Source organism: Myotis brandtii, unplaced genomic scaffold (assembly GCF_000412655.1).
Source record: "Myotis brandtii unplaced genomic scaffold, ASM41265v1 scaffold735, whole genome shotgun sequence".
Classification (NCBI taxonomy): domain Eukaryota; kingdom Metazoa; phylum Chordata; class Mammalia; order Chiroptera; family Vespertilionidae; genus Myotis; species Myotis brandtii.
Window position 1 is genome coordinate 1,340,733 of NW_005370916.1, and position 17,734 is coordinate 1,358,466.

The window sequence follows — 17,734 nt, forward strand, 5'->3', positions numbered from 1 at the left end:
CCTCCCGGGGCCGCCGCGAAATCCACATCCGACAATCTGATCTGACTGGCCACCCGCTGGCCCCTTGCGGTCCCTGGCCTGCCCAGTCTCGGGTCAGACAGCTGGTGACCCTCTCCGGAGGGGTCATCTGGGAACCAGCCAGACTAGGGACACCCGGGGAGCAGGACAATTTGAAAGTTACTGGAGTGCTCGGCTCCGCCGCCAGGAAACTGCGGGGGTTTTGGGGTGGGGCGGGCTGCACTTTTCCAGTTCCCCTTTCCCCCGAAGTTTGGAAGTTTGTTCGTCTGGGCGTCTGGAGAACTGAGTTTTTGCCCCTCAAACCCTGTTTCCCGGTTCCCAAGGTGTCCCTGGCGCTCTAGTTGATTTCTCCAGTTTCCTCTTTTGTAAGCAGGGAGCTGGCTTTCTTTCCGCCTCATTTGTGTGTGTATGGTAACATATACATAACAAAATGGGCCGTTTTACCCGCTTTTAAGTGTACAGTGGCGTTAAGTGCATGCATATTGTTGTGAATCACTTCATTTTTTAAAGCTGTGAGGACAGCCGGTCTGGAGGGAGACTGGAGAAGGTTGTCCTAAACCCGCCTTTTTCCTCCCTGGGTTTCTTTGTCAGCTACACCGGGACGGCTGGAATGGGTGTCCGGTGCAGAAATAGGCTTTACATCTGTGTGTCACTGATTTAAAGGAGACAGTGTTTATAAAACACTTGGCGTGAGGGCAGCCCAAATCGCACTTATTACATAAGTGGGAGATACAGTTTTTTTTTCTGAGAAAAGCATTCTTAACTTTTTTTTCTTTACATTTTATTTATTTGTTTGTTTATTTATTGTTAATCATCACCCCAGGATATTTTCCTCCCGATTTTTAGAGAGAGAACATCAATGTGAGAGAGACACATCGATTGGTTACCTCCACATGCGCCCCGATCAGGGCCAGGATTGAGCCTGCAACCGAGGTACATGCCCTTGACTGCCATCAAACCCTTCAGTCCACAGCCCGGCACTGTATCCACTGAGCTTTCATCAGGCATCCATGACCCCCAAAGGATTAGACACCCCTATTCTAAGATGAACCAGAGCCAGATCTAAGGGAGCCCTTGGCTGGCTGTGGGGTTGTGGAGTCTCAGGCTCCTCCAGCAGGAAGGAGTAATTTCCTGCCCTCCCTCCGTACACACCGCCCATCCCGGTGACAGACGACTTCGTCCCGGTAGAGGTCCCTCTCTACCTTCATTGTAACTGTGGACCTGGGCAAAGGCGGCTGATGACAGCCAGTGTCTATGTTGCACTTGGGTGGTTGTGCTAGATAAAGACTTTACATGATCTCAGTCATCACAACATCCCGGTGGGTACTGAGGCCCCGAGAAGGCCTCCAATAGTAACCTGCCCAACGTTAAACAGCAAACGGCAGAATTTGAACCATCACTGGAGAAAACAGGGCCCCTGCTCTTAACCACTGAGCTGGAATGCCTTCCCTTAAAGGGCCATTTGTAGATACTTGAGATAATAGTGGAGCTTGTGGCCTGGAGTTGCTACAGGCCCCACCTCGTCCCCAGTCCCCAGGTGGCAGGAGGTGCTCCAATGGGCAGCGGGTAGTGTCAGCCTCCTCCCCACACCTCTGAGGAGAGTTGCTAGTCCAGGGCCGGTTATTGCCCCCTGCGGGTGCTAATGAGGAGGGAAGTGGGAATAAAGTGAAACGGAGCGACTAGGGGTGGGCTGGGAGAGCTGCCTGAGGGTGAGCCTCGGAACTGTCCCTTCTCATGCAGGCTGGGTTTCCCAGAGAAATTCACTTACTGTCTGACCCAGCATACTCTGTGAGACAATAAAAAAACAAACTGTTGCCCTAGCTGGTTTGGCTCAGTGGATAGAGTGTTGGCCTGTGGACTAAAGGGTCACTGGTTCAGTTCTGGTCAAGGGCACTTGCCTAGGTTGTGGGCCAATCCCCAGTTGCGGGTGTGCAGGGGGCAGCCGATCAATGATTCTCTCTCATCATTGATGTTTCTAGCTCTCTCTCCCTCTCCCTTCCTCTCTGAAATCAATAAAAATATGTTAATAAATAAATTGTTATGTGGTCTGCCCAGAAGGACATAAATGGGATCATCACTACCTCCCGGATCTATGCACAAAAGAGTTTTTACTTCTAATGAATAACCTTTGACTTTTATTTAGCAATAAACCCTCAAATGTCTTTATTTTCCTGGGTCTGATGATGCAGAGGTGGGTAAGGCATTCCTATTACAAAGAAGCAACTGGGCTGGAAAAAGTTAAAGATCACTTTTTGGGACCTGAAAACCCATGCATTCCGAGACATCAGACCAAATTAGTTCAGGACTAAAATAAATGGAATGTGCTTCCCGTTCCTTTTCATCCGCTTTGGGCTTAGTTGTCTTGGGTGGGTGGGATAGGGCTGTGTGTGCTGGCCCTGTCTGCCCTGGGCCTGTGGATGAACTGGGGCAGGAGAGAGTGAGTGCCCTGCAGGCAGAGAGGAGAAACCGAAGGGTGGAAAGTGCAAGGGCAGCGCAAAGTCAAGCTTAGAATGCCTTGAGAAGCCTATTTGTAAGGCTGCCAAAACCTCCTGAAGTCTCTGCCTCCATCTGGAGGAACTGGCCAGGAAGCGGGCAGCCAGCCTTTGGTTTCTGTTGCCTGTGCCTCCCTGAGAGCTCCGAGCCTTTCCATGATATGCTTACCAACTTCATGGTGCCTGTGCGACAGACCGCCCTTCCCAGCGAGAAAACGGGGCCTGGGAAGTGAATTGCTCCAGGGTCACTGGGCAAGTTGGAAGCCCAGGGTTTCGGTCAGAAAGCTCAGGGTTTAGATCTAAAGCTCAGCCTTAGATTCTCTCTCTCTCTCTCTCTCTCTCTCTTTCTCTCTCTCTCTCTCTCTCTCTCTCTCTCTCTCTCTAGAGGGGAGTGGAAACTAACTCATCCCATTTTTACCAGTTGTTCTCTGACTTTGGAGTGTCTTCAGGGGGAGTGGCAGAACAGTGATTTGGAGTTTGGGCTTTTCAGTTAGGCAAACCCAGGTTTATTCTTGGCTCTGCCACTTTCCACGAATGACACCTTGGGCAGATAATTTAACTTCTCTGAGTCTCAATTTTCCTCGTCTCTAAAATGGGTTCAATAACATGCCCATCTCGCAGGGTCAAGGTGAGGATTAAGAGAAGTGATGCATATGAGGTGAGAGCCAGACTTGAGCTATGGTTGTTACACTGACTGAGACCGAGGGAGGTCCCCACTGACGCTGCCTCCTTCCTGTTTTTCCCCACTCAGATGTGGAGGTGGATGGGCAGAACTGGACCTTTGCTTTTGACTTCTCCTTCCTGAGCCAAAAGGAGGACCTGGAGTGGGCCGAGCTCCGGCTGCAGCTGGCCAGCCCAGTGGACCTTCCCCCTGGCGTCCCACTCTCCATCGAGATTTTCCACCAGCCAAAGCTGGAGGCCGATCGGGACCCAGCCGGCTGCCCAGAACGTCTTTGGCTGGAACTGTTGACTGTTTCTCTGTCCCAGGTTACCTTTTCTTCTGGCAGCATGGTCCTGGAGGTGACCAGGCCACTCTCCAAGTGGCTGAAGCACCCTGGGAAGCTGGGGGAGCAGATGTCCAGTTTGGCCAGAGAATGCTGGCCGCGGCCTCCCACACCGCCTGTTACCAATGTGCTCCTCCTGCTCTACTCCAACCTCCCTCCTGAGCAGAGGAGGCTGGGTGGCTCCACCTTGCTGTGGGAAGCTGAGAGCTCCTGGCGGGCCCAGGAGGGACAGCTCTTCCAGGAAAAGGGCAGGAGGCACCCGAGACATCACTTGCCGGACAGAAGCCAACTGTGTCGGAAGGTCAAGTTCCAGGTGGACTTCAACCTGATTGGATGGGGCGCCTGGATCATCTACCCCAAGCAGTACAATGCCTATCGCTGTGAGGGCGAGTGTCCTAACCCTGTGGGGGAGGAGTTCCATCCCACCAACCACGCATACATCCAGGTGTGATGCCAGGGCATGGGGGGTGGAGGGCAGGCAGTCTGTGGGGAAGTGGCCATACTGCCAGATCCGGGGCACAAGACTCCAGTGCTGCTATTAAATGGCTGTGTTTATTCATCCCTGCACAGTTATTCAAGCACCTATGTGTGCCAGGTCCTAAGGATATGGAGATGGCCACCCTCAACATCCTCAGAAAGCCTACATGGATGGAGTCATTGCTTTCCTAGGACTTTTCCCTTGTCTTTCATAAAATTAGGGGTGGAGGGTACACACTAGAGGGTTTCAACTCCTCCCCAACCCTGACATTCTAGGAAAGGAAGTTTAGAATCTGGTGTTTTGGGATAGAGAGGCCTGGGTTTGATTCCTACTTATTAGCTGTGTAATATTGATCAAGTGGCTTCCTCTCTCTGAGCCTCGTTTTCCCACCTATAAAATGGGGATATTTTATAGGGGTGTTATAGTGTTAAATGAGGTGATATGTATACTGCATGTAGAGTAGTTGACAGATAATAGGCATGTTTGATGTTGTGTTATCATTACTAGAAGTCTGTGATTCACTGATGAAATAGGGGCCACATTTATGGGGCCATGGTTGAGATAATAATATCCCAGCCACTGTAGTTTTGCTGCCTAAAATAGGAATTGGATACCCATTTTGCAGAAGTTAGGTAAGGCCATAGGCTACCTACCACCAGTGTCATTAATCAGCCCAAGTTCTAGAAGGTGGGAGAGGGAGAGGAATGGCAGGAGAATGAGATGGAGAAAGTAGAGAATAGAGGCTATTCTTGGCTGGGTGGCTCAATTGGTGGGAGTGTGGTCCCATACACCAAAAGGTTGTGGGTTCAATTTCCAGTCAAGGCACATACCCAGGTTTCAGGTTCCATCCTCCGTCAGGGCCGCTTCACCTCTCTCTATAAATTAGGTGAGGATTAAAAAAAAGAAGAAAAGAGAATAGAGGCTAATATAGTGACCCTGATATTTAGGTAGCCCTGCCCTGCTCTCAACAGTCATCTGGGAACAATGTGTTTCTATTTACTCCAAGAAGCCTAGACTGAGAATCTCTTGCCCTAGAGCAGTGGTCGCCAACCTTTCGGACCTCTTGGACCACCGGTTGGTGACCGCTGCCCTAGAGTGCATCCTCCATGCCAAGCCTCAGGCAGGGTTCAGAGGCTCTGGGGAGCATGTGAGCTGAGCTCCTGCAAGGGAGGCACTCGTGGGGGCCAGCCCCAGAGGACCTGTCCCTGGCAAAGGCCCTCACGAGCCTCTCCCAGGCCCCACTTCACTCCACCAACCCACCTGGTGGACCACCGGTTGGTGACCGCTGCCCTAGAGTGCATCCTCCATGCCAAGCCTCAGGCAGGGTTCAGGGGCTCTGGGGAGCATGTGAGCTGAGCTCCTGCAAGGGAGGCACTCGTGGGGGCCAGCCCCAGAGGACCTGTCCCTGGCAAAGGCCCTCACGAGCCTCTCCCAGGCCCCACTTCACTCCACCAACCCACCTGCAGCGTGACCAGAGGGAACCACAGAGACCCAGATAGGCCCAGTTGCCAGCTCTGACCTGAGAAGATGTTGCTGGACCACAGGGCTAGGGCCCAGTTCCAGAATGCCAGGGGGTTGTTACCTTTTCTCCCGTTGACTCTGTTTGCCCTTCTCTGGGTAACAAAGCATATCCCACAAGAATTTCCACATGACTCTCTTCTGCCTCATATTTTTGGAACTAAACCAGGAGTTTCTTGGAATATTTTATAAACTGGTATTCACTCTACTATACTAATAGGAGAACATTTAAGTTGGCTACTGTCCTACCCAGATACAGCTTTTAGAATCTTCTGTTTAAAAGATGCTTTAAGAAAGCAGAAGTGATTTTAGAAGTTAGAGTCGATGATGTATCGGCATGCTGATTCCTTTATGAAAACAGTTTCCTTCTATTTTTGCACCCAGTCACTGATCTAGACTCTCAGTATTTTTTTCACCCTTTACCCAGAAATGACCTATTCTCACCTGGATGTTGAACTGACCCGTCTCCTCCCTTTCAGAGTCTGCTGAAACGGTACCAGCCCCACCGCGTCCCTTCCACCTGCTGTGCCCCCGTGAAGACCAGGCCCTTGAGCATGCTGTATGTGGACAATGGCAGAGTCCTTCTAGACCACCATAAGGACATGATTGTGGAAGAGTGTGGGTGCCTTTGAGGTGCTGGAGGGCCGCTGGATTTGCCTGTTCCCCGGAAGGCTGGGAGGCTCCTGGAAGACATGATGACCGTCCGATCCAATGCGAAGAAATAAATGGAAGGCTGCACTGTCCACCAGGCGTGAGGAGGAGGCTGTCCGCCCTGCAAACGCAGGCCCTCGAGGCTGGCTAAACAGAGGCCGTCAGGAGAGGGAGGGGGAGCCTGTGAAGCAGCCTGGCTGGGTTTTCTCTTCACTGGACAGACAGTGGCGAGTGAAAGCACTAATGAAGAGACCTTACCTGCCTTTTTAAACCTGTGTACTCCCGGAAATCGTATGCGAAAGTTGGGGCACATACGCGTTTTTGAGGTGGGACAAGGTTGTCTATAACTTTTATGTATTCTCGAAAGTGGTCTTTGCCACCCCCACCCCCTAGATTAAGCATCACGGAGTCAATTGGCTCCGGGTGCCTCAGGCTGGGTGAGGGGCCCACGTCTTTCTGGCTGGCCAGGAGCAATCTGTTGGCCTTGTTCAGGCTTCCTGAAGTGGATCTCTGCTAATGAGTTGTACAGTCATAAAGCCACTGTACAGTCCTTATAGGCCTGCTGGTGCCTCTGAAGGGAGAGGCAGGAACTCGTCCCAGAGAACTAGCCACTTTGGACTACAGCAGCTGGGGCCCTCAGACACCCCCCACCCCCGAGTCTATTAAAGTTGGTGACAGTTCACTTCCGTCTCTTAATGCGTGCTATTAATGCGGCCCTAAGCTTCCTATCCATAGGGGTGAAGGCCCTGCCCAGGGTGGCAGATTTGGGCTGTGGTCACAGCTCAGCCACTGAGCAGCTGTGTGACCCTTGTCCCTCAAGTGAATAATTTACTACTCAGCCTCATCCTGTGACATGAAAGCAGGTGGATCCTAATGCATTCCTGTGAAATGTCTGTTGGAAGGCTCACGAGCTGTAAGTCAGGCTTTATCCCATCTCCCTACAAAGCCTGCTAAGCCAGGCCCTGCCATCCCGTTATCTATCCTTTATCAGCTTTTGCTGCCCAGGGTTCTAAGATTGCCTTAACTTCAGGTTTCTCACAGCAGCACAGCAAAAGGAACATAGCTTTCTCGTAGGGAGCTCTCCCACCAAACACAAGTCTTTGCCTTCTGGATGAAAAGACCCCAAAGGCAGCAATTCTGCATTTCCTTATCAGCACTGTCAAAACGGGGGAAATTTATATATATATATATTTGTTAATCCTCAACCTGGGACATTTTTCCTTTAATTTTTTAGAGAAGGAGGGGGAGAGACAGAGAGGGAAACATCAATGTAAGAGACACATCTATTGGTTCCCTCCGCACGCACCCCAGGGTCAGGATCCAGCTTGCAACTGAGGTACGTGTCCTTGACCGGGAATTGAACCCGAGACCCTTCAGACCAAGAGCGGATGTTGTATCCACTGAGCCAAACTGGCTAGGATGGGCTATGTATTTTTTGTTTGGCAGGGCAAGGGGCCATTTTGTTGGGAATGAGTCCACCGTCAGTCTGTCCCTGCCTCACCAAGAAGCCCAGCCTTTGGGAAGTGATCCCAAGCATTCGAGGACCCTTGCTGAGTTTAGACATGCAGCCTTGGTTGGGTCAAGGTAGTAATCCTGGCCCAGGCAGGGTTGGCGAGGCTAGAGCCAGGCCTGGGCCTGAGACGCCTCAATGCCCTGACTCAGCACAAAGCTGACCCAGCTGCTCGTTTCCTGGAGTGGGAACAGACCCGCCCTACCCACGCTGCAGGGTCACAATGGGATTCTGCATCTGATTCCACTTAGCTGGGAGGGCCTCGTCAGGTCAGTTTTTGTCCCATTCTCTTTCCTAAATGAGACCCCAGAGCGGCCTAGTGGCCTGACCACACACTTAGGAGTGGCAAGACCCAGACCTGACTTTGGTCTCCAGCCCCAGGGGCATCATGCTTAATAGTACTTAGAGGTCTTTGCTCCCCTAGCTTTGGAACTAGAATTCTACTTCCACTACCGAACTGAATTTCTTGGGAGAGAAAATCCCATCCCAGGACTTCAGAGCATCTTGACTAAGTAGGTGCCCAGTAGTTCTATGGCTGGGGCCAGGAAAGCAGAAGGTCAAGCTATTTGCGGCCACAGCTTGTGGGAGTGTCTCCTTAGCAGCTCTGACTCAGAGAACAAACCTCACTGAGGACAAGGCATTGCCTCCTATCAAGCAGAAGACGCAGGCACAAACCAGTGACGCTACCTTTTGCTGACCCCCTGCTGAAAGCTCGGTTTGGTGTCAGCCCCAGGGACATCCTGCTGTCTGGCCAGAGGTATTTAGGGCCGAGCCTAGCAACACAGCTCCATGGTTGAGCCTGTGTGCTGGTGAACACTTTCTAAGTTGGAGGACATACTACCTCCTGAGAACGGAGTCCTGTCCTAACCTGGGGGGCAGGAAGGGGCTTTTATAGAACAGTCAGGGGTACTTTAACTTGCTCTGAAGGCAAAGGCCTACTTCCATTGTTCCTAGAGCAGTGCAAGTCAGCAGGTGAGTGGGGAAAATCGGATGCACTATTCTCCTCGGCTGGGGAAGTGGGTGGGCCCGGCAGTAGGTAGGGGTGGAGAAAAGACAAAGAGGAGAAGCAGAAACACAGATGTGATTCAAATAGCACCATAGTCGAGTTTATCTCCATTTTGTAAAGCCTCTTTTATTAGCAGCAAAACCCTTACCCCTATACCCTGAGTTGCCTTTGAGGCAGAGTAAAGTGCGTATGAAAGTGCCTTCAAAATGATTCGGCCCCATCTTCCCTTAAAGCAGCGGTTCTCAACCTGTGGGTCGCGACCCCTTTGGGGGTCGCCTAAGACCATCGGAAAACACATATATAATTACATATTGTTTTTGTATTAATCACTATGCTTTAATTATGTTCAATTTGTAACAATGAAAATACATCCTGCATATCAGATATTTACATTATGATTCATAACAGTAGCAAAATTACAGTTATGAAGTAGCAACAAAAATAATTTAATGGTTGGGGGTCACCACAACATGAGGAACTGTATTAAAGGGTCGCGGCATTAGGAAGGTTGAGAACCATTGCCTTAAAGTCTTCAGTCCTGATCATTCCCAAACTTGCTCACTCGGGAGCCAACTGAGCTGTGCTTGAGTCCTTTACTGAACTCCAATCTTACCTGAGCCTCAAAGCACCTAGGAAAGATGATCTTAACCCTACTTTAGAGAAGGAAACCAGGGCTGAGACTCCTATTGGCAGGAATGCAGCTGGAATCTGGCCTTACTCCACAGCCTGAGCTAACCCTCTGGGCCAGCAGTCGCCAACCTTTCGGACCTCACGGACCACCAGTAGTAGTCCGCAGACCACTGGTCGGCGACCGCTGCTCTAGGCTGTTCTGACGGGAACATATCTCAAGTCCAGTTTTACTCAGCGGACTTCACTGCATCTGAAGCATGAAAGAATACTTGTTCTCAATACTAATGTGTGAGCCTCACTGGATTAATAATAGCAAGGAATCCGCTGCTATGCAGCACAGCCTGGTCTATTTTAAGACATCAGATATGATGGATTCCTAACAAGTGCTGAGAGGCAGAGGCAGCCCTCTTCAGCAAGAGCTGTTTGGGCTTCCTCATGGTTGGCACCTAGTTTTCTTGTACATCCAGCCCCAGCATGTACCCCTTTGCCCCCAAGCTGCTGCAGGAAGGGACCCATCACCGCCTTGCACATACAGGGCCAGATGGACAAAGTCGGCGCTCCGCACATACAGGGTAGATGGACAAAGTCGGCGCTCCCTGCACATTCAGGGTAGATGGACAAAGTTGGCGCTCCCTGCACATTCAGGGTAGATGGACAAAGTCGGCGCTCCCTAAGTGCGGGAAGAACAGACACATGAAGTGGCCAACTGCCTTTGCCCATCTCCCTCATCAGCCAAGACTCCCAGAATGTGAAACCAACAGGATTTCACCTGAAAACTTAAAAAATTAAATAGAACACCAAGTTGATATCCAAGATCTTTATTGATTTAACTGTAACAGCAACCATTGGTGAGAATTTATTTTTTCACTAATTTCCAAACACCTGCTGGTTTGAAAGGACAATTAGACAAAAAAAAACAAAAACACCAAAAAACCCAAACCCAAAACAACTGATCACAGAATCACACAGGACTGCCTCAGGACTACATGGTGCCCTCTGCTATCCATCCATGACAGTGAAATGGATGAGGGGTCAGGGTCAGCCACATCAAGGGGATGAAGGGAAGATCAAAGGAAGAACTGGCAGTCTCTGCTTTCCATTCAGAATGGATGGAATTGGGCCACTGGTGTCGCTAAGACAGGGAAGGGCATTTTTGAATGTCTAAAATATTTTAAAGATGCTTAAAATGGACACGAAATATGTGAGTGTCCACCGGGCTCTCTAAGCCGCCTTCTCTAAGGTTTACCCTGGGTAGCACAGGGTCTCCTCACCGAGGGAGGGAGACGGGCTCCATCTTCAGGTGAAGGAAAGGCACTGGCTCACAGTACTCAGTGATTTGGACTCGCAGCAGAGCAGGATGGCTGACCGGACAGCTCGCCCCTCATCTCTACAGTGTTCCTCCCCCACTCTCCTGGTTTCAAGTAAAAATTACCCTCGGCTGGGGCTTTGCCTTTTTCTTTTTAAAGATTAAGATGGAGAGAAAGGGATGGCAATGGGCAAGTATGGCTATTCTGTGCTAGATTCATGGAATTCTCCAAGTTTGAAGTGTCCAGGAATTCTGGTTTTAAGCACCAACAAGAGTTCCCGTTGCAAATTTCAGCATGGCTAAATGATTATCAAGCATTGCAGCATCTCTCAGCCCGCCTCCCACTCACAGAAAGGTGGCAGAGTTAAGAGTTTAAATACTCCCGAAAATGTATTTTCATCTTCATAATATTTTCCATCAGCATGTACAGTATGGTCTGCCAGGGCTTCAGGCAGAGGTCAGGCAAAGAGAAACCACAGACCATGTGAACAAGACCTTGAAAGACCTCCTAAATCTAAGCTTTCCCAAAAGGTATCAACTTCCAGGACCAGCACAAAGAAATGTGCATTCCAGAAGCTGAGAAAGGTGACATGAATGATTGTTTGAAAAAATAGGTATGTATCAATCATCCTTAGTCTTCAGTAAAAAATTTCTGGGAGCTTGCCTCAAGGAAACTCCAATACTCAACTGGAAAATGATTACTAGAACAGGAAATCCCCCTGGGTGACAAGCATTCTAAAGAATTGCCTCCAAATCTGTTCTCATCTTTTATTGAAAGCTGAAAGGTAAAGAACTTTGGGGCGAAGGAAGTATGTGTGATAACTGCACCCCCTTCTAGTCCAGACAGAAACTGCCCTCCCAAAGAAACAATGCCTTTTTAAAACAAATACTACTCCCCTCCCAGAGGTCACAGGTGAGTGATTGAGTTTCGCAGATTTATCAATAGCTGCCGGTATGCATGTAGTCCAGAAACATGCCAAGAAGGGAAAGTTCTGACCCAAATAAAGGCACTGGGCCTCCTCTTTAAAGAGATATACAAGGCGCTGAGGGCCCTGGCTCAGCAGCCGAGATGCTCGATACCCCATTGAGGAGCCAGGATGGGAGAATAGAAAAAGGTTCAGTTTCTGGGATATTACTGCCAAGATGAGCCCCTTGCACCAGTGGCCTTGATTCAAAGCATATGCTCAATACACACTGGCGAGTGACCGGCTCTGGGATGAAGCCCACACAAAGCCAGCGGGTACATCCCAACGGAAATGTTTGAACTGGGAAGGTAAGTCTGAGAGTCCCTAAGAGCTGATAAATAAAACACCGTCTAGGTTGACTCCACCTTAAAATCAGAAGAAAAAGCATAATTAATTTGAAGGTGCCTTAAAGATGAGTTCCTTTCTTTGGGAAGAAATAGCTGTTTCTTATAGCTGCCTCAGTAGCAATGCTTTTCTTCAAGCCTACACTAAAGCAAGCAGGGCTACAGGTAAGAAAATGTTGGTAAGAGGCAGAGTGTAAATCCATATGAGAATCTGCATCTTCGAGATGTCTGAAACCTCTATAAACTTGGTTGGGCATGGGTGCCATAAACACACAGCAGACACTCCCTAAGAATGCATCGAACTGACAAACCTCACCCAAGTTTCTCGCAAGAGTGAAGACAAGACTGGTTCTCTTTAAAAAACCATTTCCATCAAGAGGCCCCGGACTAAGTGGGCACACGAGTTAACCTGTAATACTGAACTTAAAGGACAATCAAGCACCGACATTTCTAATTCCCAGATGTTCCCTACTTCGACGAGTAGCCTCTTGGGTGAACACCTGACCCAGGTGTTTCAGCTGGTGCAGCTGAAGACCAGGTGTCAAGCATCGACTCTGGTGGGCCTGGTTCAGATGCCATCATCTATTTCACCCTGAATCTGAACTCGAGAGCAAGCCGGGCTACAGGTAAGAAAATGCTGGTAAGAGGCAGAGTGTAAATCCATACACGATGAGTTCTTATATTACTTTTCTTCAGCTCAGTAATCCAACATCTACCTCACATTTGCTCTCTTTGCTAGAAACCCTAACTCCGATTGTCAGCTTTAGTGGATCAGCTACACAGACCCAATTCCCTTGGTCAATTCCTGGCTAGAGGGGATAGCAAGTAAGTGGTATTGAATTTTTAGGGACTTGCAAAGTAGCATCTTTGGGCTGCTGTTAGCCAGGCAAGTGTATACGCATTATGCTCTCCTGGAAGCTGCCATTTCCTGCCACCCCTCAAAACTAGCAGGTAGCTTTCAGGAAATAATCTGTCTTCTATCCCGGTTTGGTGATAACACATCTCAGAAAACTGTTCTCAGTAGCAACATCTCTCTCAATATATCATCTAGTTTAAACCTAACCCTCACTCCTTTTGGCCTGGTTTCATCCTGTTAGGGGTGAGGTGGTTTGAAGATATATCCACAAATCCTTTGATACTGCCCTGTACAGTAGGTAGGGGTCTATTTCTCCCCTTGAGTGCAGGCTGGGCTTAGTGGCTTGTTCCTAAGGAACAGAGTAAGAAGTGAAGGTGTGTGCTTTCAAAGACTGTCATAAAAGGCACTGCAAATTCCTCCCTGCCCCTTCTTCCCCCAGATCACTCACTCAGGGGGAAGCCAGCGGCCATGGTGTGTGGACACTCACAATATTCTACACAGAGACTCGCATGTGGGGAAACTGAGGCATCCTGCCAACAACCACAAAGAGAGAGCTCAGAAGTAGATTCTCCAGCCCCAGACAACTGCAGACCCTGCCAACATCTTGGGCTGCAACTTCCTAAGATCCCTGTGCCAGAACCACGATGCTAAGCTGTTTCCAAATTCCAAACCTATAGAAACTGACAGATGATGTTTGCCTTTTTAAGAGTTTGAGTTTGGGGGAGTTACGCAGCAAGATAACAGAAGTGGAAGGACAGGACGCTTGGCTTGGAAGCCTAATAGCCAGAAGCCAGTTTCTCTACTCTGTGCTCCTGAGAATTCGATAAGTATTTACACAGAATGAGGAAGTGGTGAGCTAAAGAAACCACACCATAAAAGAACGGAGAACCACGACGATGCATATCTCCTGCAGGAATTTGGAGAAAGAGGTCATTGTCATTAAGATGGACTGTCACCAGAAGTACAGAAACACGGTTCCCTCTTAAAAGAAAAATACAAATGATCACTAAGATTTTAAGAACCGTTTCACTCAAATGGTACCCTAAGGATGTTCCCTCCCCAAGGAAAAGTCAGGATAGATAGTTCATTCAGGGATTTATCTCTGAGTTTCCTTTCAAACATGCAGAAGTAAGCCACCTACTGGATTCTGCTTGCCCTGAAAACGATTCGGAGGCTGGGCACAAAGGTGTCACCTGTTGGAATTTTATGTTGCCTTGTGAAATCATCTTTAAGATACCCATTAATGAAGTCAAAGTATTTCTAGTGGCAGTGGACTCCAGGAAAGAAGTTCGCCCAGCAGTAAGGAAGTCCGTGCAGAGGAGCCGACACTCCCAGGAATACTAGAAACACGGCTTCTAATTAGGGGGCCCGTGCAGAGCTTGCCCAAGTTGTCAAACAAAGGGGAAAATTGTATCTTATACTACTCAAGCTGGCATGTTTTAGTTCCATTCCCCACTGCTCGAAGAGGCAGCTGAGGTTTCTGAGCAACAATAAAGGTGAGGAAGGGGATACTCTTCTGCTCACTGACAGACTGACCAGCTGTAGTTGAGTCGGATTCCTCAGACGCCAAGGCCAGGGTATGAAGAACGAAATCTTCACTCCTAAAGAATCATGCTCCAGGGACAAAGACGTCCTAAGCCAGCTTCTTAAGCAAATGACAGTGTAACTTGAGATTTCCAAGAGAATGTAAAGCGAAATCTGGAGTTTAATTAAAATCGGAACAGGGATACAGTAAACAAACAAACAATACTTTTCTGATCATCAGCTTCTGAGACTGAAAGCATCTCCAAAACTTTGGAGGTCCAGCTTATTCCTGAGACATCAACCATCACAAAAGGTTTCACTTTGTGAACTATTCACATTTTATAGCAGAAAGCAGAACGAAGTTCCTTGGACATCCTCCCTCTTTTGTCTAAGATGTATTTGCACACAGGGTCTTTTCATAGTTCAAAAGAAAAACAAACAGCTTTCTTTCTTAGCCAACTGGCCCATTACTCTCACCCTGGGCAGTGATCTCAATAGATGATTCAGGGCACCAAATCCAACCAGAAATTCCCAGGATATCAGAGGCTACTTGTCTTTCTATGAGGGGACAGAGGCATTAGTCTTTCTAAGAGGGACTGAGTCACTCTCCTGGGATTACTGTGCCAGTCAATAGTCAGGGGGGTGGCTAGGGAGCAGAGGGAATGACAGAGCAAAGGGTAAGGGAGAAGAAGGAGGCTTTCATGAACAACCCACAAGGCAGAACGGTCCAGCTTTACCACCCACCCACTACAAACGCCAAGCATGCACACCCAAAACTAGGAGGAGAAGGAAAGCGCTCCTAAGGGACTGCAGGAGACAAAGGATGGTGACATGGAACAGCAGACTTGCCTACAGACATTTCTCACCTTCCTAACACTGGAAGATGTGATTAAAAAGTTGCTGTTCAGAATTTACTGAAAACATATCTAAAAATAGGTCTGTAGTCATCTTAAAAAATAAAAGGTCACTCCTCAGATAAGAGGAGTGACAGATATTATCAGATACCAACACTTGAGGTATCTTTGATGTATATTTGAAACATGGCCTGGCAGAGAAAAAGGAAGGAGAGAGAGAGAGGAAGGGAAAGAAAGGGAAAATTCAGAGTACAAAGGGAAAGCAAGAAAATGGGGAGGAACACATTTTGAAGCCCATGCTTATCTATCTCAGCAGCCAAATAAAGCAGGTCCACAAAGGAAAAACATTTAGTTTTTCTAAGAGCATTCTGGAAGTCATCTTTAAAAATATAAAAAAACTGCAGCCTGCGATAATATTACAATGCTCATTGGATTAAAAAAACAATGACAACTAAGACTAGTGACTCAAATGGGCCAAGGTTCTTCCAAAATCATGCTTAAGTACTATGATCAGGCCTTATCCAAAGTGCTCTATCTCTGAAATTATGTGGATGCTCAGAGTACAATAGGATTGCAAGCAACATGATGCAAGAAGGGAGGAATAGGAGAGGAGGAAAGAACAGCTGGTTACTGACGACCCCCTCATGTAGAGTTTAAAAATGCTTGCACACATGTGCTAAGTAAAGGAATGGAAAGAGAAACTATTATACCAAAGACAGAAGGCATTCCTCCCAGAGGATGGAGGGGAAGCAGACTTCAGAACAGTGTCACAGGTAGTGCTACCAGAGTTGTACAACCTGTGCTGGCCCCAGGGACAAACACCTTAAGGGACAAGAGAGAGCAGCTCTTTTCTTGTTTATTTCCCTCTGGTTTTGAAGACCCCAAACCAGACTCTTGTAGCACTGAACCATGGGTGGAAGACAGGCAGGAGACACAGGACAAGAACATGAACAATGCTGAACCCAGCAAACCTCTGTAACACTTGCCCAGACTTTCCTGGAAGCCAGCAATTGTTGGTAGGTTGATATCTGATTTGGGATTTTTTTTTTTAATTGGAGACGGGGTGGTGTATCTCAATACAAAAATGACTAAGGAAGCCAGAATTCAACTGTTTTCCTTTGTGGGCTGCTTAGTTCTACAGAAATACGCCATGGGCCTTCAATCTAATCTAAGTGGGAAAGGGAACAGAAGCAGGAAGAGGAAATAGTCAGATGAAGCTCTTCTTCGCATCATTTGGCACCCAGAGGAAGAGGAGGGGGCACTGCAATGGGGACTGCTGGTACTGCCTCTTCTGTGTTTTCATTGTTGATCCTATTGGCCGAATCAGGTACACACACAGGTATCAGCGTTGCTGCTATTCTTCTGATCCTTGCAGGACAGTTAGATGTCCATCTCAAACTGAGCATCATCCCCTAGTTGGAATGAAAAGATGAAAAGTCTTACACAAAAAGGAAAAGCAAAACAGCTTTCACTGCCATTCCCTCTGCACGAGGGTAAAAAATTAATTCAAACAGTCCAATGCTCTGCTGCCTTAAAACAATTATTCGGCTTTGCTTTGGCTGATCTTTTTAATCTTGGGGGAGAAAAAAAGAATGGCAATCACATCACCAATGGGAAGGAGCATTTGAGAAAAGGATGGAAATGAAAACCTTCCCAGTGTCCCTTTATCTACAGGTTGACCACACAGGAATCCTGGGGTGCTTCTTGCCATCTATCCCATCAGCACACTCTTCTGGAAGTTTTGAACTTTGGCCCGGCTTTGAATCGACACTTTGTCCATTAAAAACTCATTTGGAATTTGAGGAGGCAGAATGCTGGCTCATGTACAGGGGTCACGGAGTGCAACCTGAGGTGGACTTCAGGAGCTGGTTGTTTCAACCTCCCTCTTCTGCTTACAGAGACAGCAAGGACTCATTACTAACTGTGTGTGTGTAGAGGCTGTTTATTTAAATATTATAGGCAGTCCTAGAAAACGGGAGGAAAAACCTATTGCTTTCCCCCACAAGCTAGAAATGGGGACTATTAACCAGTTAACTGCCACAATATTTTGAATTTAATTAAAAAAGATCCGCCGCCTGCGTCTATACCTGCTTATGGTCTACAAATGGTTAAACAGTTTTGTTTTTGTGTGTTTTCCCTGGTCGCATAGAGCCCAAGTTCCCTGATTTTTTTTCCCTCCGCACCCACTAGATGAAATTTGATGCTAATTTGGAACTTAGGGTTTCCATAATATTTCAACTTTGGTGAGGGTAGTGGGGAGGGAGAACTTAGAGACATATAATTAATTGACCATTAGTTATAATTGAAGCATCAACATTTTCCAACCCACAGCTGACATTCAGATTTCTAGGGTCACCCTCCTGGACCCCAATACCAGCATTCTCTTACCAACTGCATGCTTTCTGTCATGATTGTTCAGGTTGTTCAAATTGTTTACTTCTACTTTGGAGTCTTCGATTAAGGTGCCAGGGCTGGTGACTCCTGGGATATTGGGCAGATGGCAGGGTGGGGTCTGAGCCATGGGAGAATTTCGACGATCCAACAGAAACTTTCGATCATAAATGATTCGGGTTCCTGG

At 48.1% G+C, this 17,734-nt stretch overlaps 2 protein-coding genes across 2 annotated transcripts in view; one reads left to right on the top strand and one right to left on the bottom strand.

The window, feature by feature from the left end:
- NODAL (nodal growth differentiation factor) overlaps positions 1–6,142 on the top strand; it is a 7,483-nt gene extending 1,341 nt beyond the window's left edge. The window contains exons 3-4 of the mRNA XM_005882716.1: positions 3,262–3,959; positions 5,990–6,142. Coding sequence (XP_005882778.1) covers positions 3,262–3,959; positions 5,990–6,142 — 851 coding nt within the window. The remainder of the gene's footprint in view (positions 1–3,261; positions 3,960–5,989) is intronic.
- An 8,323-nt stretch (positions 6,143–14,465) lies between these two features.
- Positions 14,466–17,734, bottom strand: EIF4EBP2 (eukaryotic translation initiation factor 4E binding protein 2; the record flags this gene model as incomplete). The annotated part of the gene is made up of 2 exons (XM_005882730.2): positions 14,466–16,568; positions 17,545–17,734. Coding segments are annotated over 2 exons (222 nt in total), but the record flags the coding sequence as incomplete, so codon positions are not given.